This window comes from Pavona decussata, unplaced genomic scaffold (genome assembly GCF_977016875.1).
Source record: "Pavona decussata unplaced genomic scaffold, jaPavDecu1.1 SCAFFOLD_510, whole genome shotgun sequence".
Taxonomy (NCBI): Eukaryota; Metazoa; Cnidaria; class Anthozoa; order Scleractinia; family Agariciidae; genus Pavona; species Pavona decussata.
This window is the reverse complement of record NW_028145827.1, coordinates 68,731-95,963: the sequence shown is the minus strand read 5'-3', so window position 1 is coordinate 95,963 and position 27,233 is coordinate 68,731. Positions and strand designations below refer to the sequence as shown.

Here is a 27,233-nt window from a genome sequence, read left to right as displayed (position 1 = left end):
TGAGTGTCCATCCTGACCTGCGAAGACTCAAAGATTGTTGTTCAGTCTCTGAGGTCACTGCTTCCTTTGAAAAGTCCTTGAGTTTTATTGGCGCAAAAGTTGCATTATCACGCAGCCTTGTCAAAATGTTTTGTAGTATTAAGCAGGAAAAACTAGTAGTAGGCAGCAAGGATCTGAAAATAATGGCTTCAAATGGTTGCATCTGGTGCCAGGTTTTTTGGGAGTAAACTCGACCGTCCCATTTTTGACAGCTTTCAGATAGCACTCTTTAAGAGCTTTTTACAGTGGGACCTCGATTTCACGAAGTGCCAAGGGACTGGGGAAATTGGTTCGTTATATGGAGGTGCTGTTAAAATATCGTTGGTCGTATCGAGGGCTTCATATAATGGAATTTCCACTGTATTTCAAAGCGAAGTTTTTTCAGACCAGTAGCTTAAGTGAGAAAATTAAGCAAGTATTTGAAACTAATGTAAAGTGTAAAACCATCAAAATTGAACATTTCAGACCAAATTTGTCAACCTCCATTATCCTATCAGAGAAACAAATGTATGTATTGTCGGTATAGATTCAAGATATTTGTTGTTGGTTGCAATTTGAGTTCAAGTCAGCTTGACAGGCATTTCCATACTTAAACCTGAAAATTGTGATCATGTAACATTTATTAGATAGTAATTTTGGATCGGCGGCTAAACATGATCTGAACGTCATGCCAACATGTATTTGTTGAAGAGAATCATACATGGGATCTTATCGTTCCAACATTGTGGCACAACTTTTGTTCACGTATAAGGCAAGTAAATGTTGTGCCAACATGTTGGCATGTTGGGACTCTAAAAGTCCAAGATTCAACCACCTTTTATGCTTTTCACTGCCGTCAATCATTGGAGCGGACTTCTTAAAAACAATAACGTTTGGCTCAACGGAGTCAAAAGATCATGTTGGTGCGTTGTGATTGGCGGATTGCGATCCACTTTGTCGGTTTCTGTACTTTTGCAGTGAACCGGTTGCTGCCGTAATTATGATTGACAGCAGTCAAACATGTGAATAGTTACTAGAGGCTCAAGTTTAGATGTTATTGAAAAGCGCAGTAAAAGGGTTATTTTTCCTTCAAAGGAGACAGCGCCCTGTTGACAGAGCAAGAACAAAGAATTGAATCAAAAGAGCTTGTAAAATTAAAGGTGAGTATTATCTATACCTGTTATCTCGAACTTACCACTATGTTTGGCAATTCACCCAAAGCTTACTCGATGATGGAAACAATCAAACGCCGCTGTTCGCCAGCCATCAAATGATTATAGTTCTTGTTGCGTAGCAACATGTTTCAACAAAATTCAGGCGCGTTTACCATTTGCACAAAAAATTCGGTTGGAATGGAACGCTTCATAGGGTACGGTTTTTCCAGTTTAAGCGGTTTGGCTGGCCCGAGTCCCCTGCGGCTCACGAAAAACGATGAAACAAAATGGCGGCACAGTTGTTGAGCACGATTCCGCTACAATTCTACACCTCCAAGAGTTTGGCCCCACAAAATTAAGAATTGTTAAAACTGACTATTTACTTACCTCTGCAGTCATCATTCAGATATCAGTAGTTGTGAAAAATATTCCTTCACAAAGAGTGCATCGCCATGCCGTAGTCGCCATCTTGAATTACAACTGAAAAGCGCGCGAAAATGGACCGGACCGAGCAAGATTTTGACAAATGGTGCGGAATTTTCCAGTCATTTCGGTTGGAATGGGAAAAGAGGAAGACATCTGAGCATATCCACCTTTTCCGGAAACGTTCCAGTGGAATGGCCTGAACCATTTGAACTTCTAACCGAAAATTCCGGTTTTTGTTGTAAAATAATAAACGGCCCAGGTGACATTTCAGAGACAGCGTTGCAACGTAACCATAAACACTTTCTGTTTATCATCGGATACACTGCAAGAAGCTAGAAAAACAGTGTTGTCCCCACGTTTGGTTCTCACTCTGCAATCAGCAGACGTTGCCATTCACTTGACGTTTTACTTGCAGGTGCGGGCATACAACCAAAAAGCTTCGATTCTAGAAGGCCTGGATCAGACCCATGATGCCCTGCATGAGTTGCATCTCAGTTTGGAGTGTTTGCCAGGTGATTGAAATATCAATTCTCCTTAATTATTCACGCATCAACGCTCAGAGATTTTTTGTCTTAGTTTATAGCTTTAATTTCTTTATTCTAATTACTGTGCAACCAGGAGCAAGAAGACGTGGCATTTCAATTTTGGAGAATGGACAATTGCATTATTAACCGTTGGGATGTTGTCCCGTAGTTAAATTTTGGAAGTAATTTCGGGTTTGCTTTTTGTGGTGGTCTGCTGTGCTTTGTGATTGGTTAAAAAACATTGCGCTCCTTTCTCAGCCAATTAGAAAGTAAAACCAAACTCAGTTGAGACTCGTTTGCACTTGCTGACTTGTGTTTACTTCAAGTTTTGTTTGGTTGTGTATTTTAAGTTGCATCTACCTTACTGTCATACAAATATTAAGAAATTTTCTATGTTTTTCCAAGGACCCAAATTCAATTTTCTCTTTTAATAATTCAATAATTAAAATCTATAAATAACACGTGAGTTTCTTGCTTATTACTTTCATCTGTTTAATTGATGTTTAAAACACGAGCAGCAGTATTTTATCGGGATTGAAAACCACGAGGCGCAGCCGAGTGGTTTTAGACCCGATAAAACACGTGCTGTAAGTTTTTTGAACGGCTCCAAAAAAATTCCTGGAAAAGCGTGTGTAAAGAGAGTTCATAACAATCATGCTTTTGTGAACGTTGGAAATTAGCATACGAGAAAAACATTAAACACCGCATACTAATAAGGAGGAGGTTTTATCGGGTTTTAAAACCACTGTACGTGATGTTTTATCGACCATTTGATAGGTCAATGAACTAATGAATTATTAATTAATTTTGAACGTCATGTAACTAACTTAATAAATTATTTGTAGTCAACTTAGTTTAATTGGGGAGGCCGAATCCCGCATAAGCTTTCTACTTTCTTTTCGGTCTCCTCGCCACTTGTTTCTTTGTAACCTAATTTAAATTATTTCATTGTGTCTTCTTTGTAATTTCTTTGCGTGGCAAAATAATTTTAAAAAAGTTTGTAGTTGCTGGTTACAGTGTTCACTTTGGTTAGTTAATTCTAAACCGCTTTTGTACTGTGCACAGAATGAGTGCCTTTTCTAAAACTTTCAGAAGTGAGAACGAATGGTCTGTACTTAAATTATGGTCTGTTCGCCTGTGTTTCCCTTGGTAGAGAGAGGTAATGTGGGACAAAGTTTCTTGTCTAATTAACAAAGCATGATAAAACAGATTTAAGTACTTCAGTCAACCATTGGTCTTCAAATCAAATACCACACATGCCAAGTATCGGATGAATATGTTTGTTGCAATAAGATAAGATTCTTCATTCAAGGTGGGAAACATACGCTTAGCTATGATTCAGTACAACCTGCACCAGCTAGTTTACAAGTATGCCACGATTAAAAAAATAAATGATAAAATATTAATCAGACGGCAAAGGAAACAAAAAGGATAAAACTATATACAGTGGAACCTCTCCTTACGATCACCTCGCTTTTACGATCACTTCTTTGTGCCCCGAACTAACTGAAAGTGCAGTCATTTCCTTAGTTATTTTTACAACCTTGTTGATCCGACTATCCCGTTATCACGACCACATTTTCACGGCCCTAAGGTGGTCGTATTAACGGGGTTCCACCGTAGAATTAACGGCTATTTACAGGATAAGAAAGCAATTAGATATTCGCAAGGTGCTACTTTGTCTGAGATATTGACTCGTTTTCTAAAAACGTTCAAAAAATTTATTTTTTGGTTAACGCTACAATTGCGTTTGATAAGTTATTCCAAAGCCTGGGCGCCTGAAAACGCCAGGACTTAAGTCCAAACGAGAAGTAGTGTTAACCTTTGGTAACTTTGACTACTGACTGTGTTGTGTTGTGTATTCTCCAGATAACCCAGGAACAGTTTACAAACACACACAACTGCTTTTAAAACTGTCATCAGAGAAAGAGGCGGCCGCGAACTGGCTCCGGTTCAGAGGCATTCAGCTTCAACACACAAAGGACGTCGGAACCATTAAAAAAGCGCTGAGGTAAAACCAGCACTAAGACGTTAGAATCAAATTGCGGAGTATAACAAACAGTACAATTAGAAAGTAGTAGTATTGTTCAACGGCTTTTATTGAAGTGCTCCACTTTAGGATTTCATCCACAGACTGAAAAGCTAGAACCACCTTGTGCAGCATAATCAACAGCACCACTGAAAAGAACTGCCCAGTAGCTTTCATTTGAATGGTCATACAGACCCATCTTGGACAGCAACAATACAATGCAACTCTAGTTAACGTACGCTTTGCAAAAATACGGCTAAGATGGCTGTACGCTAGTTTACTGGTACGCCACGATAAACAAAACACAAATTAAAATTTAAAATATTTACAACTCCAGTAATTAAATACATATAATAAGCACAAACTCGTCGGCAGAATAGAAAATTATTTAAATGGCCGGTATCGATCAATACTGAGAATTATAGTCCCATAAGATTTTTAAATTGAACATTAAAATGTTTTTAAACTATTTTTAAAAGCTGCATAAGTATATCAATCTTCCTGGACGCCCTGCGTTTTGAGTTCCACAATTTCGATGCGAGCTACCTCAACGACCATAGTCTATACATTGTTGATTTTACCCTTGGTAAGTCCAATATTGTGGTGCGCCTAAGGTTGTAGGGAGTACACTTTATCCTTATTAAATCACGGAAGCTGGCGGATCCAGTATCACAAGCTAGAACTTTAAAAACCGTGAACAGAATTGTCACAACTCGCAAAGACTTTGAAGACCAGTACAGTTTAATACTTCGTTGTATGGCGTAGACTTGTTCCGAAAAACGAAACGGTGCGCTTGTTTATTTTTAGCACCGAGGGAAAGTACTTTCATTTGAATGGTCGCACTTTAGGATTTCACCCAGAGTCTTACCTTGTACAACGTAATATACAGCACCACAGGATTGTACTGCTTAGTAGCTTTCATTTGAATGGTCGCACTTTAGGATTTCATCCCGCATAGACTTACCTTGTACAGCGTAATAAACAGCACCACAGGCAATGTACTGCTCAGTAGCTTTCATTTGAAAGGATTTTGTTCACAGACTCAAAACTTAGAACCACCTTGTACAGCAAAGCAAACAACACCAACCTTAAGTTGCTTAACAAAGGTTAATACCACTCTGTTGTTCATAGCTTATTTTTGCTGATTATTGTTTCAATATGATTAATGACAGGTCTTCTCTAGTCAGACTTGTGGAGAGTGATGAAGTGAGACTGGATGAAGTGCAAGCGATGGACGAGCAGATTTTAGACTGGTGCAAAAACACACAAGAAGACCCTTTCATAATTTATACATTCAACAGATTTACATGAAACTTTCCGTGTAGTTGTAGAGAACAGATCCTTTCTTCATCTTCTTGTTCGTCTTCTTTCTGAAGGCTACGCCTCTGCCTTTGTAGACTGTGCAAAACAACCTGTACAAAAACTCCAATTGTTTTTTAAGCCAAAAAAGCAGTAAATTTGCAACTTATCGCCAGATATGCCCTGACATGCGTGAAACCCGATGATGGATTCCCGCAGGCCATATGCAGAAACTGTTATCGTATGTGCTGTGACAATTACTACGTTCAGACTGAAAATCTTGCCTTCAGGTGATTCCCGCCAAAGAAAAGTTGTCGTGAAAATGTTCTCAAACTTTCTGTGATTGTTCACTATTATGTTTTATTTCGAGAAACGTAATAAAAGAAGGTCACCATGTCCGCGAACGAGCTATGATCCACTCAATTTACCCCATAATTGACTGCAATATTCGCTTTCAAAAATGAGTTTATTTGACTCGGGATTTGACCAGTTATTGCCATGTTTGGTAGTAACAGAAGTTACCAGATAAAGCAGAACTGAGAAAAACGTTAAACATAAAATGTATGAAGCATAATCGGCAATTAAAGATGAATTTCTTGGCAGGAAAGCACAGAATGAAGCAGTATCAACCCAATACTTGCGTGCAAGTATATTCTCAGTATCAATTTTCTATGCCCGCGAGTGGTGGACAATCTAGTATTTTTGGCAATAACACATTTTTCTCTCGTGATTTTTTTCTTAAAAAGAGGAGAGTAGGTGAGTTAAAATAACGAGTTAAAAAAGATAGGTCACCATGCTCGTTGAGAAGAAAATACCCATTGATTATTGGCTGGGCTTTAGCATCAAGGAAAACAGACCATGTTTTCAATTTGCGCACGCTAATGACGTAAGAAATTATGCGCGGTGTAATTCAATGGAATAAAGCCCAGCAGCCCAGCAAGCATTTCTGCTCCGAAGCAAATTTGAAACGACGCCCAATAAATCACAAGAATGAGAGCGAAGTGAAGTCACCACGCCGGAAGTCGTCTCGGAGGAAACAGGAAACAAATCGACTACACGAAACATCAAGAACGACGAGCAGCAAGGACCAGCGAATGTCTGGACTTTGGGCAAGGTTTTCCTCAGTCGACCTCAGGGACAACTTCCATCTTCATATCAGCAATCCGAATGTTTTCCCAAACATTTTGTGTTCGATAACGTCTGGAAAAATAGCAGCTACTACGGGGTACTGAAAGACAAGTCAGCTGATGTTTGTTATAAAATGGGATGCAGTAATGGCGTGGACAAAGAGAGACCTAAGAAATGATCTCATCAGCTGGAATTCGACGGGTCAAGGTAAAACATAATTTACAGTGTTCCACATAAGAGAGGGATCTCGGGACAAAAACCCGAGAAAGGATGCTTCTTGACCTAACAGTTGAACGGTAAACTTAAGAAGATTTGGAGAAAACTAAAGCTATTGACCCCTCAAAATTCTTTATTGACACCCTGACTTTGAAAGTCATTTGGATTTTACCAGATATTCTCCAGAAAGATCGAGAAGATCTGGGTACGAAATTAATTGACAACTGGACAAGGCTTACGTCAGCACTCACTGACCTTTTTCTCAACCTCGTTCTGGCCTTTTCTCGGCAAAGGGCCAATTTGCATTTCATCTCAGTTTGTCACGCACTGTTTGCAGCAAGCAGTCACGGCTGGGTGAAACATCTTGTCTGTGATTGCATCCTGGCTAAGTCGTACAAGTAAAGATGACCTTCTGAGCGTTGTTTATTGGGTAAATGAAAATCAGTACAGTGTGTCGTAATTATTTGTATGTGTGTCAGAAGTGTTTTTTTTTTTTTGTTTTTTTCAGCTTTTTTTTTGGCGTGACTTTTTGTCGTCTTCCTGCCCCTGATCGTACGCCCCTAATATTTTTCAGGGTGTGGCTTGACGCGGCTGAGCTGATGAATTTCTTGAATTGTTTTTCGAGGAACATTGATTTGGCATGGGCGGAAACATTCAACAACTACAGGTATTACTGATGATTGCAGATAATTCTCTTGTCTCCGCTGTTCGTCCAGATTGAGTTGATGAATGCAATTAATACGTTTGGTGTTCAATGTTAATTCTTTGATACAGGAACACGCTGCCAAACAGCTGGATAATCGTAGCTGGGAAGATTCCTATTTCTCTCTTCCTGGTAAGAAAGATTTACGACAAGTAGGCATGTTTGTGTGATGACATTGCAAGCGGTAAAGTTTACCGTAATTTTTTTTTCAGCAAATTTGATTTTTTAAGGTGAATTTACTGTTTAGTGGTCATTTATTCCCAGTAGTTCTCTTGCATTTCCCTGAAAGCACTCGAGTAAACAGATGTAAACGTACATTCCGTTGCCGTATTCGATATCCGCAGTTGATCAGATCATCCCGTGCAGGAAACTGTATCTGTTCATTCGACAGCCATTCTCGTTTCGAAAGCTTTTGAGTACGGTGCTATATTGGTGGATGCGAGAGGTACTTTAGAGGTTTCATAAATCATTTTGCGTGAAAAAATTTTAAACATTTGAACAATCGTCTCGCGGAAACAATATGGACACCTCGCGTGATTTGAGAAAAGTATCGATTACAGAGACTCTTTAACTTTGTTGTGACTCCAACCAGATTTGCGCCCAGTTGAAGAAATATTTTGGATTTCGCCATTAAGATAGTGAACGGAACGCTTGTAAATTCTGAAATTGTAAGATCTAAGAAAAGACCCGTTTTAGCAGTGATGAACTGCTGTGTAATTTCGCGAGTAAAGTTTGTCAAGCCACATTCATATTTTACGAGGCCACCGATTCTTCTACGTGTTGACGCTCCAGGAAAGTGCATTTTTTTGGTCAACTCAGTGAGTTTTCTCCCGGGGTTTCCTATTAGGAGACCGTTTGTTAAAATGAGCGGATCATTAGGTGTGAAGTGAAAAGTCAGATGCAGTGAGAGACAGCTTCTGATTGCGAGGAAACTTGTTTCAAAAGCTAATTCTACGCTGTGATTTCATCACCATCCCCGTGGTCTGTACAAAATTACTTATCATTTGTTAAACTGAAGAAGTTTTGTTTTGCGTGAATTTTTAGAGTGACTTTTTCCAATAACTTTAGAGTAAGCGTTGAGGAAGCTGCTTAGGATCGCTTTGGCGTCTACTGCATCATGTGACGTCGCTGTCTGATCACCTGATCATCACGCGATCAGGCGCCCCTTCTGTCTGGTTCGATAAACAGTTTTGTGGACCTTTCCTCTTTCAAAGTGCAAAAACCAAACGCTTTAAATATTAATCTTTCTTGGAAAAGCATTCACGGCTTTGTGGAGACATTCATCCTGTATTATATGGCAAAAATTGATCTGTTTACCAATTTAATAAGCACAGGTAATGTAGATTCATGAATAACGTTTTCACAAGTGTTTTGCTTAGTCTAGACGGAAATATTAAGTCTAATTAAGCAATTCTTTTATCAGTCAGCCTTGTTCCTCGGCCTCGATTCAGTATGAAAGCATCATGATCATTGCTGTGTTTGTTTCAGGAATATAACGCCTTTTCAATTTGACGTCTGCTCTTTCTTCGAACGCGCGGAGAGTAGCTTCTTCCTAATCAAGGTAAGAGCGATAAATGTGATTGAATTGAATTTACCTAAGAAATGTTTGTGTATATTTGAAATTCAGTAAGTTTGGCTGTCTGTTTTCAAAGCTATATTTTGTAACCAAGGTTCCCTTTATTATAGGTGAATTACTGTCAGTAATATCATTAATTACATGGAATGCCCCCAGGGCAGGCCATCTCTAGTATCTTTTTACGCGGGATGCCCTGAGGGGCATACCGTGTCTAAAAACGGGTCGATTTGTTTTTTCCACGGAATGCCCGCAGGGCAGGCCGTGTCTAGGTTTGGGTCGGGTATCTTTTTTTTTCCTCCATTGTAGCCACAAATGTGCACATTAATTACGCGGGATGGCCTAAGGGGGCATACCGTGTCTAAAAACGGGGCGATTTCTTTTTCCTCGTAGCCACAAATCTGTACATTAATTTATTCATTAAACCCTCCCCTCTCCTATTCAGAATGTATTGTTCTGATTGTCTATAACAATAGCAGGCCAATCAAAATCCATTCTTGTCGCTTATATCACGAGGGAAGGGATCCACTCACCCCTACCTGTGTGACGTCAACGCATCATTTGATATATTTATTAAAAACGGATTAAATTTGTGGCGCCATATATTTAACATGTTGTGGACTCAAGTGTGCCGTTTTCAAACGGAAATTTCACCATTTTGAAGCAGTAAATCGAAAGAATAACTTCTAAAAGGCACTCGACATCTAAAACGGTGGAAATTGGAGAGTTCTTGGCGAAGGAATCATGGTTTCTTTGACAGTCTTAGACCACGATTGCAGACAGAAAAGAGGTCATTGAGAAGCTTACGTTATCGCAATGGAATTCCCGCAATTTCCCTTGAAACCCTGAGTAGCGTAACACAAGGGAAACAATGTAACGCGATCTTCGTGACTCAAACTATTCCATTAGCAAGGATTGTTTTATAAATCTGCGAAACATACTGTTGGAATAAATAAATCAGCCACAGCATCACGCGTAATGCCAGTATAGCAGGCATCTTGTTTATGCATTAAAATATGTCCTCCCCTAGTGGGGATGTATTGTTCTGATTGTCTTCAACAGAAGCGGCCCAATCAAAATCTATTATTTAGGCACATATCACGAGAGAGGGGACCCACTCATCCCTTCCTGTGTGAAATCAAATCATTATTTGATTTATTCATTAAACCTAGATGAAATTTTGCCCTCTCCCAGAAGGGATTTATTATTCTGATTGTCTTGAATAAAAACGGCGCAATCAAAATTCATTATCGGCGCGTATATCACGAGGGAGGGGAGCCACTCATCTCTACCTGTGTGATGTCAAAGCAAATCATAATTTGGAAAAGTTGTTTTCGTTCAATGGTGGCCACATGTATGAATTTAAGACTCTGATCTGCCGTTTTCAGAAAGAAAGCAAACCTTGTGCAGGCAGTAAATCGAAATAATAACTTGTAGGTAGTACTCGACAGTTTAAATGGTGGAAATTGGGAGAGTTCACAGCGAAGAAATTACGCTTTCAAAAACAGATCGAATAATTCAACGAAGGATCAGAGCTAGAGGAGGCCAGACCAGTTCAGCGGGGTCAGGACGTTATTGCAGAGTTATTTCTGGTATGATTCCCAGTAACACAACAATAAAATATCACGCAATATACCTAAATAAAACTATTCAATTATTGCAATTGCGAAGGGAGGATAGATTTTAAATATCTTCGAAACATACAATGGGGAATAATTGGGGCTTCATTAAGCATTCCATGTAAATGCCATTAGCCGGGCAGCTTGTTTTTCTTCGTCATAGCCACAAATCTGTACATTAATTTATTCATTAAACTCTCCCCTCTCCTACTCAGGATGTATTTTTCTGATTGTCTTCAACAAAAGCAGGCCAATCAAAATCCATTCTTGTCGCTTATACCGCGAAGGAGGGGGCCCACTCACCCCTACCTGTGTGACGTCAAAGCATCATTTGATTTATTCATTAAAACCGGATTAAATTTGTGGCGCCATATTGTTAACATGTTGGGAACTCAAGTGTGCTGTTTTCAAACGGAAATTTCACCATTTTGAAACAGTAAATCGAAAGAATAACCTCTAAGAAGCACTTCACATTTAAAGCGGTGGAAATTGGAGAGTTCCTGGCAAAGGAATCGTGCTTTGTTTAACAGTCTAAGACCACGATGGGAGACTGAAAGGAGGTCATTGAGAAGCTAATGTTATCGTAATGGAACTTCCGAGATTTCCGGTAAAACCCTAAGTTTGTGTAACACAAGGGAAACAATCTAACGCGATCTTCGTGACTCAAACTATTCTGTTAGCAAGAAGAGTTTTATAAATCTGCGAAGCATACAGTTGGAATAAATGAATCAGCCACAGCATCACGCGTAAATGCCAGTATAGGCATCTTGTTTCTTTTCCGTCGTAGTAGCCACAAATCTGCACATTAATTTATGCATTAAAATATCTCCTCCCCTAGTGGGGATGTATTGTTCTGATTGTCTTCAACAGAAGCGGCCCAATCAAAATCTGTTATTTAGGCACATACCACCAGAGAGGGGACCCACTCATTTCTTCCTGTGTGACGTCAACTCATCATTTGAATTATTCATTAAACCTACATTAAATTCTGCCCTCTTCCAGAAGGGATTTATTGTTCTGATTGTCTTCAACAAAAACGGCGCAATCAAAATCCATTATCGGAGCATATATCACGAGGGAGGGGACCCACTCATCTCTACCAGTGTGATAGACTGTTCACAGTCCCCCTATTTTTCCGTGGGATTCTCGAGACTGGTACGCTTCAGGGGTACGCTTCAATGGAACTGCTTCCATCTTGGTTTGTAAAAGTTAGTGCGATCTGGGGAGAGTATCTAAACTACCGAGAGGAGCGGGAGTGGGGTTAGTTGAGTGAGGGAGGGGAAGCGAAAAAATAGGGGGACTGTAACAGCTTATCACAGTCTCACGTTCAAAAGGCCCGTTGCACCAGCAACGGCAACACCTCATTGGTCAATTAGACAGTAGTTCTAAAGTGTTGACGGCATGACTGACGTACCTTTCATCGGAATGTTGTGAAGGTGGTGGGGAATGTTTTGATTTTTTAAAATCGTTTGTCTTGTCGGCTTGGAGGCCTGATAGTTCTCAAACATCCTCTTCAGCTCTCACATCTTCCACCAAAACGTTTAGTGGGAAATTTGTCTCAGTACGGGTAGATCCGGTGGATGGAACTGGGTCAGAACGGTTGAAAATCAACGGACATTTGGCAGGTGACAGACTGCAGTTTTCCGTCTCTTTGGACTGCTTTGAAGTGATGGCAAACTGTAGGGATGACTTTTTTTTACTATTCTCTGGGACGAAATAACGTCCCATTTTGTGGATCCACTTTAACTCTAAGACGTGCTTTTAAAAGATCGGCTAGAGGAATGCTGGCAACTACAGCTTTTTTCAGGATCTTAAACAATTTTCTGTGGAAATGTACTTGTTTGCTGATTGCTATTTTAAAATTAAAATGTCTGAAATGTAACAAATGCGGCATGTATCTGAATGTGTTGCTGTTAGCTTTACTGCATGTATTCCGCTTGTATTGAAATTCACTTTGCAAAAAGCTGATGTACTATAATGTATTTTCATACCTATCCTCACTCGAAAGACTTTCATAACTTTATTTTATTTCGCAACTGCACTTTGTTTCAAAGTGGTACAGAAACTGTACTGTGACAAGGACTATCATATTTCCTTCAATTTGACATGTTTATCTCTGGGGCAGGCCCCTGGGGAGTATATTGTTTAGTTGATACAATTACTCGAGGCGACAAAGTGTCGGCACGCCCCTCGAACACAAGAGAGTGAGAAGCTGTTACAGTCTCCCTTTTTTTCCCGTCGCCTCCAAACTCCGCTACCCTTCCCCTCGGTAATTTAGACACTCTCCCCAGATCGTGCTCGCTTTTACAAACCAAGATGGTGACAGCCCAGTCTCGAGAATCCCACGGAAAAATAGAGGGACTGTGAATAATCTACCTGTGTGACGTCAAAGCAAATCAACTTTTAAAGGTTGCTTTCGTTCAATGGCGGCCACATGTATAAATTTAAAGCTCTGATCTGCCGTTTTGAGAAAGAAAACAAACGTTTTTCAAGCGATAAATCAAAATAATAACTTCTAAGTAGTACTCGACAGTTTAAAAGGTGGAAATTGGGAGTGTTCACAGCGAAGAAGCTACGCTTTCACAAATAGATCAAATAATACAACATGGAGGAAACCAGACCAGTTCAAGAGGGGGTTATGACGTTATCACACAGTATGATTCTCAGTAACACAACGATAAAATATCACGCAGTCTCTCTGAATAAAACCATTCAATTATTTTAATTGCGAAGGGAGGATAGTTTTTAAAAATCTGCAAAGCATACAATGGGGAACAAATGGAGCTACATTAAGCATTCTGTGTAAATCACATTAGGGGGGCGTCTTGTTTTTAGAGTCATTGAGGTTCCGGCGCTTGTCAACTTGATTGCTTTTCTCTGTGTGATTGTTAAGATGAGTGGATCGCCTTCCGTGAAAAAGATTTTGCGAGTTTTGCTTGATGTTCGATTTATTGTTTAATATGGCAAAGGTCTTTTAGTTTCATTGTGACTTTGAATTTATTTGTGCAAATTAAAGATTGAAGAAAACATAGTTTATGTTTCACATCATCAGCGAGAAAATTGAAGGCAACAAGCATGTTACAAAACTATGAAATCTAAGGATGCTTTTTAGGGTTTAAAAACTGTGAATGCTTTATTGTGATTAAGGGAGGGTTCATAATTTATGCAGATGGGAGGCTGTGATGATTTTTAAAAATTTCCCTTCCTTGTTTTGGAAGCCTCCCCTGATGTTCTAAATACATTTTTTCTGCCCTCCCCCCCCCCCCCCCCCCTCCCTTCATGAGCTATCCTACGGGAAATCACGACAAATCAGTCAAAGAAATTGAGAACATAACACTAGCTGACTATGAAAATCACAAAGATGAAAGAATGGAGAGAAATGCATGGAGGGTTGCTCATGAAATAGTGTTGCTCGTTGATGATCAGATGCACCTGTTGTAAGATTACATAAGGGCATTTGTAACAGAATGGAGGAGGAGGCATTTTTTACAACAGGACCCAGCTTCGTGATTACATGAAGGCATCCGAAAGTTCAAAAAAACATGTTCCTCGGCTATAATTATTTTGCTAAAATTTGTGACTATAAATGATCACTATGATGTCTGAGATTCATACTTGGAATTTGCCAAAGTCACCTGCAAGGTTAAGAAAAGAGCAACAGTGTGCTTCATGAAAAAATGGTTGGCTTGGCTCCATGATGTGTAGAATTCCACTCCATATCCCGGATAAAAAAAATTGAGGTTTAAAAGTGTTTTTGAATCTCCGGCTACTTGTTTGGATGACCAGTTGATGACTTTATGCCTAAAGTGCAAATTAAAAAATCCTTCAATGAAGGAAAGCTCAGAACACAGTGAAAGAAGATACAGACTTTTCTTCCAATTTTGTGGTTTCTCATGAGGAGCTAGTTAAAAAATACCTAGACCATTTAAAACATCCCCAAGTGTTTTGCGAGGTCTAGATGGAAATATTAATTAAGTGTTACTTTTACCATTCAGCCTTTGCGCCTTGTTCCTTGGCCTTGATACAATGTGAAAGCATCATGTTCATTGCTGTGTTTGTTTCAGGAATATAACGCCCCTTCAATTTGACGTTTGCTCTTTCTTGGGACGCTCAGAGAGTGGCTTCTTGCTAAATAAGGTAAGAGCAATAAGTGTGCATGATTGAATTTTCCAAAGAAATGTTTGTTTATACACTTTGTGTATGATATATTTCACTTTGGAATTCAGTAAGTTTGGCTGTCTGTTTTCAAAACTATATTTTGTTGCCAAGTTTCCATTGATTAAAGGTGAATTACTGTCAGCAATATCACTAACTTTTAGAGTCATTATCTGCTGTGTAATTATGCGATCAAAGTCCATCCAGCTGAGGTTCTGGCGCTTGTCATCTTGATTCAGGGCTGTCAACCTCACACGTCTTCAAATATGGAGAATATGACTTCCCCGGCCAGCAATAACAAAGGGCCTTACAGAGGCGAGGGGGGGGGGGGGGAACACATTAAACAGTACCAGAAACAACGCTACACATTTCTGGAGACTTCCGGATTATCGGGGAGAGTTGACAGCCCTGTTGATTGCTTTTCTCTGTGTGATTGTGAAGATGAGTGGATCGCCTTGCATGGAAAAGAGTTAGCAATTTTTGCTTGATGTTTGATTCATTGTTTAATTTGGCAAAGGTCTTTTACTTTGGTTGTGACTTTGAATACATTAGCACTTTTTGAAAATTGAAGAAAATTATATATTTTATGTTTCACATGATTGCGTTCGACGTAGGAAGAACCCTTCCTAAAACAGATTTTAGTCAAGATTTTATAGGACTTGTAGTCAATCAGTCGATCCATGGGTCGGTCGATGGATCTTGGGACGACATGTTGCCTGGCAACAGTGAAAGAAAAACATAAATGAATGATGTCAGACAAAGGGAAGGTTGCTAGGCACCAACAGGTTGGAAGACGGACTGGCGTTTGTTGGAGCCAAATTTGCATACATCGGAAAAGTTTTGCGTTCATGTAGTGCCAGATCACATTTCAACTTCAATGTTCAACAAATTTCACTGGATGGAAATATCTCTGCAGAATCTTTTCCCTTTCTTTCAGAAATCCTTTTTGTGAAAGATTGTATACGAAGAAATAACATGTTTTGTGGCAGCGGTAAAATAATTCTCCGTAGGAAATAGATTCATCGAACATGACAGCGCTGCACGCCCGTTGTACATTCCGTGGTGCCAGAAACATATTTCAACTGCAAACTAGCCTGTGGAACTACGAAAAGACCATGCTCATCAAAATAGTTGCTTAATATTCAGTAACCTTTTAATCTCCTCATTTGATCTGTCTTTCCACCCAGCCCTAGTTTCGCGAGGTTTTGCGAGTCACGTATTTCTAGTATGTTAGTATAAAATCGAAATACAAAAATATCTGAAATATACACGAATCAGAAACTGACATCAGGCCCTGGTTGTTCAAAGAGCAGATTATTTTATCCCGCGGATAAAATCTATTGGTTGGAGTACATTTTATCCGCTGTATATTAGACTATGTATCATATAGATTTTTTTTATCGCTTTTTAATTTATTGTTAAATAAGATTTTGTTCCATTTTGTAGTTTTAACTATCATATTCCCTGCAGTTTCTTTTAGAGTCTTTTTTAAATAATTGTAAAGCGCATTAGATCATATAGATATAATGAATTTTGCACTATATAAGTATTAAATTTATTATTTATTATTATAGCGATTTATCCACTGGATATAGAGTTATCCACTCTTTGAACAACCTTGGCCCTGAGAGTCTTTCAAAACTGTATGCAAATTAGCTTGCTTCAGTTCGACATTATTATGGCTTAATAGTCGCATAATTTTTGCGGCATTTTGGTAAAATACCTTTTGAGTAGAAGACCAAAATAGTATGCTGGCCTGTAAGTTTCGTTTTTCTGAAAGATTGAAAGCGTTTTACCGAAAATGATGTGCATTACTTTAAAGTTCGACTGTGTCACGTAACAGGCAGACCGAAAATACTTTCTATTATTTTAAGCTCAACAACGTAGCCGTTGAAATTTTAAACTCAGCTTCGTTTATTGCAAATATTTCACCTTAGTAATTACACATTACGTACTGATATAAAAGGATTAAAGAGGTACGTAAAAAGGTGTTACGCAGCAGGCCGGACAATCGCACAACTTGCCCTGCAGTGGGACAAAGGAAAGTAATTCCTACTGTTTGTTACATTTCTTTCCATTTGTTCAACAATTTTGCAGAAATTGGACGAAACGTTTTACCGATCACGCAGTTATTAATTTGAAACGAAAAGTTCAAATATTCTGCTATAATTAAGATGCTAGTTTTGGGTTATATACAGAAACAACAACAAAAAAAACCCCGGGGTATCCAATCGATGGAATCAATAATCGATATTAATTAATCGATTGATATTGATAATCGATGACCAATCAATGGCAGAGATTCGTGTGGTTTTTGATTGGTATCGATTATCAATACCAATCGATAGATAAATTGGTATCGATTGGTTGCAGATGAACGGAACCGGACTCGACGCATAAAAACACAACTTTGTACGCAGTAATTATAAACACATTTCATGTTAATGTTAACAGGAGAACAATACTTTCTTCTTTCTCTTTAACGTTAATGCCCAGTCCACAGGAATCCGTCTTTTTTTGACAAATTAAAAGTTGGTTCCATGGGCCAATGTATAGGCTTCAAAAAATGGAAAGTTGTTCAATCGTGCCTTCACAGAAAAATTCTGGCAACAGAAGTTGTACTTTTGCTAACAATGAAATTACCAACAACAGCAGCATGAGTCGTTGCAAAATAATGAATAAAGCAGCAATACCTAGCCTTATAGTAACGAACCTAATCGTGCTTAAAACAAAGATCACATACATACAAACTAAAAAATCTATGAAGGCGCCAACTGTGTCTAAAAGAAATAAAATATGAAGCAAAAGATAAAAAAGATGTTCCTTTTTTTCATTATAGTAGTAAGTGATGAGCGATTTTAGTTTTGGTGTTTGGTAAATTCTGGGTCGGAATTTGTTTTATTAATTTCGTCCCCAGGACTTCCTAAAAATGGCGGATGATCAGACAGGTAGGGTGCGTGACGTCTGTTCAAGGTTCCTGAGCCAATCGATAGCAATCGATGAACGGTTTTGTGTGGTTATCGATTGGTCATGTATTGGCCGATACCAATCGATATCAATTAACTAATTTTATCGATTGATATTGATTGATCGATTAAATTTCCGATCATCGCTTTCCATCGATTGGATACCCCAGGAAAAAAAAAACAGAAAAAATAGCAACAAATATTCAAACTGAAACGAACATGAAAGGGTGAACTATTTTGCCAAATTTGTTCAATTTAAGGTGTCGAATGCACTCTAAAATCTTTGATTACTTGTAGTATGAAATCTAAGCATGTTTCTCTTAAGTAACCGGCATGTATGAAATCTAACAGGCATATGTGAAATCATATGAAATCTAAGCATGTTTCTCTTAAGTTTAAGAACCCCGAATGCTTTATTGTGATTAAGGGAGGGTTCATATAGTTTTTGCAGATAGGGGGCTTTGATGATTTTTAAATTTTTCCCTTTCATTTTTTGGACCCCCACCCGCCCTCCTTGATGTTCTAAATCAATTTTTTCTTGCAACTCTTTATGAGCTATCTTGCAAACCATGGTAAAATACCATGACTCCCCGCCCCCCGGCCCTCCCTTATTACCTTTTTTTAACTTTAAAACCTCCTATAAAATGGCTGATACAGGCATTTCTGGAGTCTTAACATTTTGTGACATTTGCATTATAATTAAAAGATTAATTTCACTTTCAAAAATCCTGTATTAAAAATTAAAAGGATACGGCAGATATTTACTGCATGACTCTAGAGAATGCAGTGGTAATTTATGTTATAAACCACATACATGTATATAAATGGCAGTTTGCTTTTCCAAAGAAATCATTCTAATATTCCATGCAAATACTTACACAAATTATGTGCCATCTTTGAGAATCTAGCCCCCCTACCTTCTGTTTTGAAAAAAAAAATGTTTACATCATACAAAATAATATTATTGATTGCAACTGCCCTTATAATCTCCTGCCGGAGATCACTTTGGAATTCGGCATTTTGTCTGTCTTGAAAAAGATCTTTATATTTTTCTCGATTTGCATCAATTTAATTTCAGTGAGGAGCAAATTTGATATGAAAATTTTGGACAATTCCCTTGCCGCCTTGTAAGCTTTGTGCATTAAGTTTGGTTACTCAGACATCTGAGGTACCTTCTCCTTAGCATAATCAGAGCAAGCTTCGTTATTTGCTGTATGTTCTCTTAACACTTGCCACTTGATATTCTGTGAAAAGTAATTTGTGTTGAGAGCTTCAAAATGAAACTTTGTATGATATTCAATCAGAAGCTGTTAAAGGAGCGGAGTTATGATTAAGGCCACCAAGAGACCATATTTGGTCTCTTGAACTCGGTCAGAAATTAAAAAAAATACAATAGGAGTGTGCAGTATCAAGTGCAATAACGATTTCTTTGATAACAGGATTTTCTCTAAAAGAAGACTAGCTAAATTTTTGTTTAGAGTGCCAAGCACATTCCTTGTGTAGTAGATTTATAAGACAGAGGAAAAACATTGGCAAAAGGCAATGTCCATTGTGTGAATTTTTTCTTAAGTCCTTATTCAGCAGTCAAAGATCCAACAAACCGAGTCAATCACAGCAGAGAGTCACTGATATATACCAAAAAAAAAGGGCAACATGGTATAAATATATTATTTTAAGAATTTGGGAAAATATCCACGTTTTGTAGTCAAGCTAGTCCAGCAGATCGTATTGCATAAAACTTTTAGAACCGGAACAAAATGTTACTGCAAAAACACATTTGAATTTGTAAACGGTGGCAGCTCTTTCCGTCCAATTAAACTGAATTTTGTCATTTTATGATACTTGATTTTCTGTCAGAAAAGTTGATCCCTGATCACCTCGCAGCACTACTGATCCCAATCCCACGGCTTGTGATCCTAGATCCCGGGCCTGTGAACCCTGATCCTGTCCCATTTTTTGCCTTTGATCCCTGATCCCATGTATGTCGTTACGACCCTGTAAAACAGAAACAAAATAGTAAAACATACAATTACAACAAAAATCATATGTGAGCGGACCGTTTATGTCAATTTAATAGCCAAATAAAACAGCGGGCGAGAAACACAAAAGGCACCAGAAAAAGGGCAATATAACGTTGAGGAACAAATGCGGGAAAATTACTAAAACTGAGGTTACAATTAAATCCCTAAACAAATCAATAAAAGAACACTAAAAACGGATTAATTTTACAACTACGCGAGGAATGTAAACAAAGAAACCTCAGCACGTGACTCACGTGAAGAGTCATGTGACACAAAAACATCAAGCACATGGTCCATGAAAACTACAAGCTCGCTTCCGTCCCGGCAAATATGCAGTAAAACTAACACTTAGAGCTTAATTAAAGGACGAGGAGCTCTACGAAATGAAAGGGAAAACTACTAGAGCGAAGTGCTCACTACAACAATGAAATGTGCGGGCAAAACTGGAAAACTAAAGGGAAGATAATGCAAAACTATGTTACGCTTCGAACACTGATGACCTCGAAAGAAACCTAAGGATCACCGAACGAAACTACAAAAGGGAAAAACACTCACCCACTCTAAGCGAGGGGAGAACTCTAACGAAATACTTCTTGCTTGATCACCCAACCGAAGGACTCTTACTTGTGTGTAGCTCATGACGCGGTGGGTGTCTTTTATACGGAGACGAAAACAATAAACAACGAACTCAAACAAATTTGTGGCTGGCATCCTGTTTTTAACAATGCGATTGGTCGACCTTAGCTAGGTAAGCCACGAACTAGCAAAACCTTCCTGTTTGCAATGTTCTTATTTGCTAGATTTAGTATATGTGTTACGGCAAACTTGTACGTGCTCTTGCTGGGACAAAGGGTAAAGAAATCTCGTGCGTACGTAGCGGTTGCCAACAAACATAGCGGCACGCTAAAATTAAAGTTTTTCCTGTCTTATGGATAACTGGGAGAAATCTCAGAGCTTGATGCAGGGTGTAAAACCACAAAGCAATAATTAAGTAATTTGGCTTTTTTTCCCATGAAGGAGCAATTGCAGAATACCCGTCCACTCGCAAGGTGCATTACTCTGAAACCCGGGGTCCGTGCTACCGCGCTCAACAGTCCAGTAGTGGATGGATCAAAGAACGAGGAATGTATTAAACTGGAGTGTGCCGCGGTCCGCAGTCCCATAGTGGATTGATTGAAGAAAGAAGAATGTGTAAACTGGAGTGCTACCGCGGTCCGCAGTCCCGTAGTGGATGTGATCTAAGTATTAAACTGGAGTGCTACCGCAGTCCGCAGTCCCGTAGTGGATGCAAATTAGATGACTGCAGAACTGCGGTAGCAGGTTTTGCAGTTTTTTAACTTAGATATTTTGTGGGACGGGTATTCTGCAATCTAGCCCCCGTGGAAAACAATAACCGGAACCACAAAATACAAATTGAAACTTGCTTTGTAACGCTCGTTCGAGCTCGGTTACACATAACTGCCTTGCAAGTTGGTGGTATGTGATAACTTGAAATGATAACTTGAAAAAGCGAATTTGTGGACTGCAAATGCTCTGATGCCTGAATGATAATGGCATGAGCCAATTATTCTAGTACTAAATTGCATGCTAGGTAATTGAAGCACTACTCAGTTCTGTAGTGATTTTACTCTATTTAGCGGAATTTTATTGGATTGACTTTAATTATGACTTACATGCTTGGTTGCTCAATCGCTAAAAAAAAAGAATCTCTATGCCTGTGCCTGAACCCAACTGTGAAACTACTGAGTGGTTGTCATGTCTAGATTCATATTAAGGTTACCGTATACCTTTAGAGGTGTCTCGCGTCCAAGTGATGTAGCACGTCTGGTTTAAACTGTAGATACCTAAATGCCTATATCAAATTAAAGCTTATAGAGATGGCTATCAAACTATACCAAGAATTTGGAAATAAAATTAATTGTGAAATTCTTCACGACCTCTAAATGCAAGTGTCCGAATCGCCTTTTGAATACTATACAAGTCAAAGCAAATTTTGTTTTTCGCTAATTTAATTTCCTTCTGAGTTTCCAGACCCAAAGCGCTAAAAGAATGCATCTGCAATTTGCCATATTCAATCGCAGTAAAAAGTTACAGAACAGTTTCAAATTAGGATTAAAAAAATGTGAAGTGATCATACAAAAATCGCTCTCGGACAAAAAATATTTCGAAAGAAAAGATTTGCAGACATGAAGTGAAAATATTGATTCGAGAAAACAGTGCTATAAAAATTCAACAGTTCATTTTATTTCAAAATTATTGGTATAGTTTGATAGCTAGCTTTATTTTGATATGAGGGTTTAGGTACCTACAGCTTAAACTGGACGCGCTACATCGCTTAGACGCGAGACACCTCTGAAGGTATACAGTAACCTTAAAGTATTATTATTCAACTTTTAATTTCATTGTGACTTTGAGTACATTCGCACTCATTGAAGAAAATACTTTGAATTTCACATCATCAGGGCAAATCACAGAGGGCAGTGAGCATTTAATGAAAGTATGAATTTCTCTTGAGCAACCAGCATCTACTGAAACCCGAAATCCTTTATTTTGAATAAACTATTTGGAAGGAATGTCCCACGTTGTCTCGCAAAATAGCCATTAATATAATAAAATCTGCAGATTAGGCTCATAATCGGAATATTATAAGCCTATGGTTTCTTCTAAGGCTTCCTTGCCACCTTCTCTGTAATATATATATTTTTTGTAATGTTTTGCTTTTTTGTAATGTGTATGATAAAACAAGCAAACAAACAAACAATATTGTCTAATGGCAATGGTTGTTTGAATTCAGGGTGTACATAACCAAACGACTGTGTAAATTAAGAGTCACAGGCCTGTCACACTCACATTTTAATAGCTTTTTTATTTGACATCTGTTGATCCTTATTAACAAACTTTAAGGTCCTTAGTTATGCACATGCAGGATGTAACAAATTGATCATCCATAGTAATTGATACTTTTTGATTGATTAGTTTATTTAATCGATGGAAATCGATAATCACCAAATTTTTACCTAATTGATTGAAATCGATTAAAAGGAATGAAATGCTTTAGCTCAGGCAATGACAAAAATTTCAAATCAACCTTAACCCACAGACTTTCTTGGTAATGTTTGGGAGCTTCTAGGAAAACAACTCACAAAGAATAATTACGAGTTTGATTGTTCTGAAATACTATTTAACAAATTGATGACAGTTTTCTATTAAATTTCATTCAACATCAATTAAACATTTTCTTTGTTCTTGAAAATGTGGAATGACGTTGAAACTGTTTGAACACTCTTTATCCAACATTTGCCCAACATCCGTTCAACTTTTGTTGAATGAATGTTGAGCAAAAATTATGTTGAAACCATTTAAACAGGCTTTAAGAGTAATGTTTAGTTTTTCACTAATCAAAGGATATTAATTACTATTTTAGGTTAACTGAGTGGTGTAGTCACCATATCATGGCTTCTGCTGCCTCTGCACTATCTGCTTCCACCCAGGAGACAACAAATTATGCTCGGCTCTGCCGTCTTGTGGTGGATGTGGGCTGCCAGGCACTGAGGGACACATTTGACAGAATACACCCCCCAGCAGGTCTTCATGGAGTGTTTGCGTCACAAAAACACACACTGCATACCTTAAGAAGTAAGCGGATTTTAAACCCTTCACAGTGGGACACACTGTATCCCACTGTTCATCCTACATCAGTATCATCAGCAAATTTTGATATCACGCTTTTGGTTTTGCTGCTGAGAAATATTTGTCATCTGAGTCCTCCCACTAGTACTGGCAGCTGGGACAAACTCCCACCAGTGTCAGATAGGGCCATGGAAGCTAACATAGTGCGAGTCAAATGTTACAGAAACATGATCTATGGCCATGTGAACCAGGCTTCTGTGGATAATGTAACATTTGAAACCCACTGGCAGGACATTAAGAGTGCACTGATAGGCCTAGGAGCAGATTCAGCCACTATCAATCGCCTGAAGCATGAATGCATGGATCCTGCCACTGCAAAGCGCTGTCAAGAGATGATGGAAAGGTGGAAGAAAGATGATGATGACATCAAGGACAAACTTGATGACCTGCAAGGTATAAATTTACACTGAGAATTAAATATTTGGTTAGCATCAATTTCACGTTACATTCCACTGAAAGGTCAGGTAGCATTAAAATTGATGAGTATGTGCATACAAAGATCACTTGCTGGTCTTAAAGCTTAAGGATGTCTGTGATTAGCCTAATTTATGTCCCCTGAGAGGAGTGGCATTTTTCCAATCAGTAAACTGACATACTCAGTGGCAGTGTATGTTATACCATTTGAAAGCTACTAGTTAGATTTCAATTTCACCACTTTATTGAGAAAGTTGTGATTTTAAGAGAAACAAGTTTAAAACAAACTTCTAATCAAGATCTTTGCTGTGTATATTACCAAGGTAGTAATATAAGTACTATACTGACCCCTTACCTACCATAATGATTGATTCAATTTACTTCCCTGTGTCAATATTCATCCCCAGAGGCTCAAGTGGCAATATTGCCAGCTACTTTGAGGTTTTGCAGGAGATAATAACAATTTTAAAACAGGAATGAAGGAAGGAGAGGAATACATTTTTTTTTTGTTTCCTGTGGTATCCCTTGGTTGAATAGTTTATACTCACTTCATACAAACGTGTCGTCTGTCATTGACAAAATTGACCTAAATGCGAGCAGTTTGCAAACATCCATTTTTTGCTTCTGCTGCTAAATTTTTCAGACAAAAGCATAAAATTAATCTGTCATTTTTTCTTAACCTGATTGGTTGACATTACCTTATTATAAGAACAAACTTCAAGTTAGTTATAATTAAAGGGGCAATTTCCAAAAAAAGTTATTAGTATCTTAGCCTAAATAGGCAACAGTTTGTAATCTAATTGAATCAACCTCCAATTCTTTTCACAAAAAAGAATCCAGAAATGAGTTTCTTGTAACAGAAAGATAAATATTTCATAGTGAAATGTATGACTTGGGGTAAAAAAATACGGAAGAAAAATACTTAAATCACTTGTTGGCATTTTAAAAAATCCGCTGTTCATAAACGACACAATGTGAAAATATGGGATTGAGAGAGAACGCGAGGGACAACAGCTTTTCCGTGAAGGCGTATACATGTACTGATGGCAGACTCACCAATTAAGAAGCGGTAAGTTTTCTGAGTGCACACTTACATCCTCTTTTGTTTCATCCATTTTCCAGATACCTTGTGTCAACTTGTTTTGAAAACGGATGTTAAATTTTTCGTCAGGTCGCAAAGGGAAACCACAGGGAGTGAATTGGGGGAAAAGACTACTATGGCAACAAGTGATCATCCTCGAGCCTTTTCTTTGCGTCGAACCCATACTATCCATGTCGCTTCTTTCTGGATACTGTGTGATTTCAGGGTTTGGGCGCCATCTTGGACTCACTGATCACTTGCCTTGATTTGAATCCCGCTGGCTGAGGCGGGTTCACAGACTCGCTTCGGTCTGGATGCGAATGCACTTTACTACTCCATGATTATTACTAGTTAGAATATTATTTTTCATCCTAAAGATACAATAATTTTGTCATTCTGTGTGGTAATGGTCAAATTGATTCTAGAGAGATGCAATCGCCACGTTTGCTGCTCAGGATGGTTTGACTGAATTCTCCCAATTTACATGTATTTGGGTCGGCCAGCACACGGTTTACAAGTGTGGACGTTTGACAAGGATGTCTCTTCATTCCAACTAAACATTCCACTTGTTTAAACATTCAAAATGTTTAGTTACCAATTCCAGATTGGGGATTCCATATCAGTCTGGATTCTGGATTTCATTTTCTGTCTTCTAGATATTTCCGGGTTTAGTGCTGCCTATTTCAAACTAGCTTCATCTTATTTCAAGGAAATTCTTTCATTCTTTGGTTATGGGTAATTGTCATGGACAAGGAGCAATATCATTTCTAGCACAGCCAAAATACAGTAACTCAGCGCTCATGAAAATGGCATCCTAAAGTGCTGGATCTAATTTCTGTTTAGGGGTCAGTGATAACCCATTGGTGTCATCGATTGCATTGATTACTCACTCGGGTATCATTGCATACTTGTAATTGCATACAAATGATGTTATTTTATCTAGTATTATAATCAAATGTGAAAACGAAAACAAATTAAATAGGTCACTGCTTTCAGGATTTTATTGATCAGCTGTTCTGTTTGAGAGCTAAAACTTTGACTCTTATAATCATCAATGTAATGCATCATTTTTCACTCCAGGGAACGATATTCCTCGAAATCGTGAGGTCGATTCTGCTGCAAATGATTTACCAATGAGTAATAATTAACATCAATGACTATAAATCATTCAGATCAATGAGTACCGGTAATCCATATGTCATTGATGTGTAATCAAATAATAAGGCCACAAAAATTTTTGTCCTAGACTAGTCTTTGATTACTCATTGATTGATTATCAGCAATTAATCAATGAGTAATAATAATCAACTGATTGCCCATTGATTACCCATCCATTACGATACTGATCATCATTAATTCAGAGCAAAGGTTTAATGTATCTGGTTGGAGTGTTTTTCAACCCCACCCTAGCTCCCCTATATATGTACATTAGTAATTTTTTATAAATTTTGAATAAAAGCATTATGCTCTATCAACTTTATTTCAAATTGACTTGATCATAACAAAGTTATTAATCTTTTTAGAAATTGTCAGAGGTGATCTCAAACAGGTGAAAAGTGATGTTAGAAACATCAGTGAGAAGCTGGAGACCCTGAAGTCATCTGAACCTGAAGATAAAGGTCAGTTCCAAGAGACTAACTCCCAACCCTAGCTCCCCTATCATTTGAAAAATTAATAAAATTGTATATAATTTACTTGGTAATCTTTCATCAATTTGATATTGAATGGGAGACAAATAAAAGCATTTATATATGCTTAATCAACTTTAGCTTAAATTGACCTTAACATAGCAAAGTTATTAATAAAATTATTTTGTGTAGGACTTGTCAGAGATGATCTCGAACAGGTGAAAAGTGATATTAGAAACATGAGCGAGAAGCTGGAGACCCTGAAGTCATTTGAAACTGGGGATAAAGGTCAGTTCCAAGAGACTAACTCCTAACCCTAGCTTCCCTATTTTTTGAAAAATCAATAAATTTTTAAACATATTTAGTTAGTAATTTTTCGTCAGTTTTGATATTGAATGGGAGACAAGTAAAAGCTTTGTGCTCTATCAACTTTAGCTTAAATTGACCTAAACATAACAATTAAGTTATTAATCTTTGTAGAAATCGTCAGAGATGATCTCGAGCAGGTGAAAAGTGATGTAAGAAACATCAGCGAGAAGCTGGAGACCTTGAAGTCATCTGAAACTGAGGATAAAGGTCAGTTCCAAGA

The 27,233-nt window shown here is 38.2% G+C and overlaps 2 protein-coding genes across 7 annotated transcripts in view; both read left to right on the top strand.

Annotated features, from left to right (window-relative positions):
• The window catches only part of LOC146450023 (uncharacterized), a 95,972-nt gene that overhangs the window by 21,710 nt on the left and 47,029 nt on the right, over nucleotides 1–27,233 (top strand). The gene's annotated exons all lie outside the window — the stretch shown is intronic.
• LOC146450025 (uncharacterized) overlaps nucleotides 8,423–27,233 on the top strand; it is a 32,283-nt gene continuing 13,472 nt past the window's right edge. The window contains exons 1-7 of one of the 6 annotated variants that reach the window (XM_085100838.1): nucleotides 8,423–8,831; nucleotides 8,986–9,058; nucleotides 14,754–14,826; nucleotides 23,256–23,914; nucleotides 26,540–26,635; nucleotides 26,837–26,932; nucleotides 27,125–27,220. In XM_085100838.1, coding sequence (XP_084956964.1) covers nucleotides 23,284–23,914; nucleotides 26,540–26,635; nucleotides 26,837–26,932; nucleotides 27,125–27,220 — 919 coding nt within the window. In that variant the 5' untranslated portion in view covers nucleotides 8,423–8,831; nucleotides 8,986–9,058; nucleotides 14,754–14,826; nucleotides 23,256–23,283. Of the gene's footprint in view, nucleotides 8,832–8,937; nucleotides 9,059–14,753; nucleotides 14,827–23,255; nucleotides 23,915–26,539; nucleotides 26,636–26,836; nucleotides 26,933–27,124; nucleotides 27,221–27,233 lie in introns of those variants that run through there. The other 5 variants (XM_085100839.1, XM_085100844.1, XM_085100840.1 and 2 more) reach the window with 5 other exon arrangements.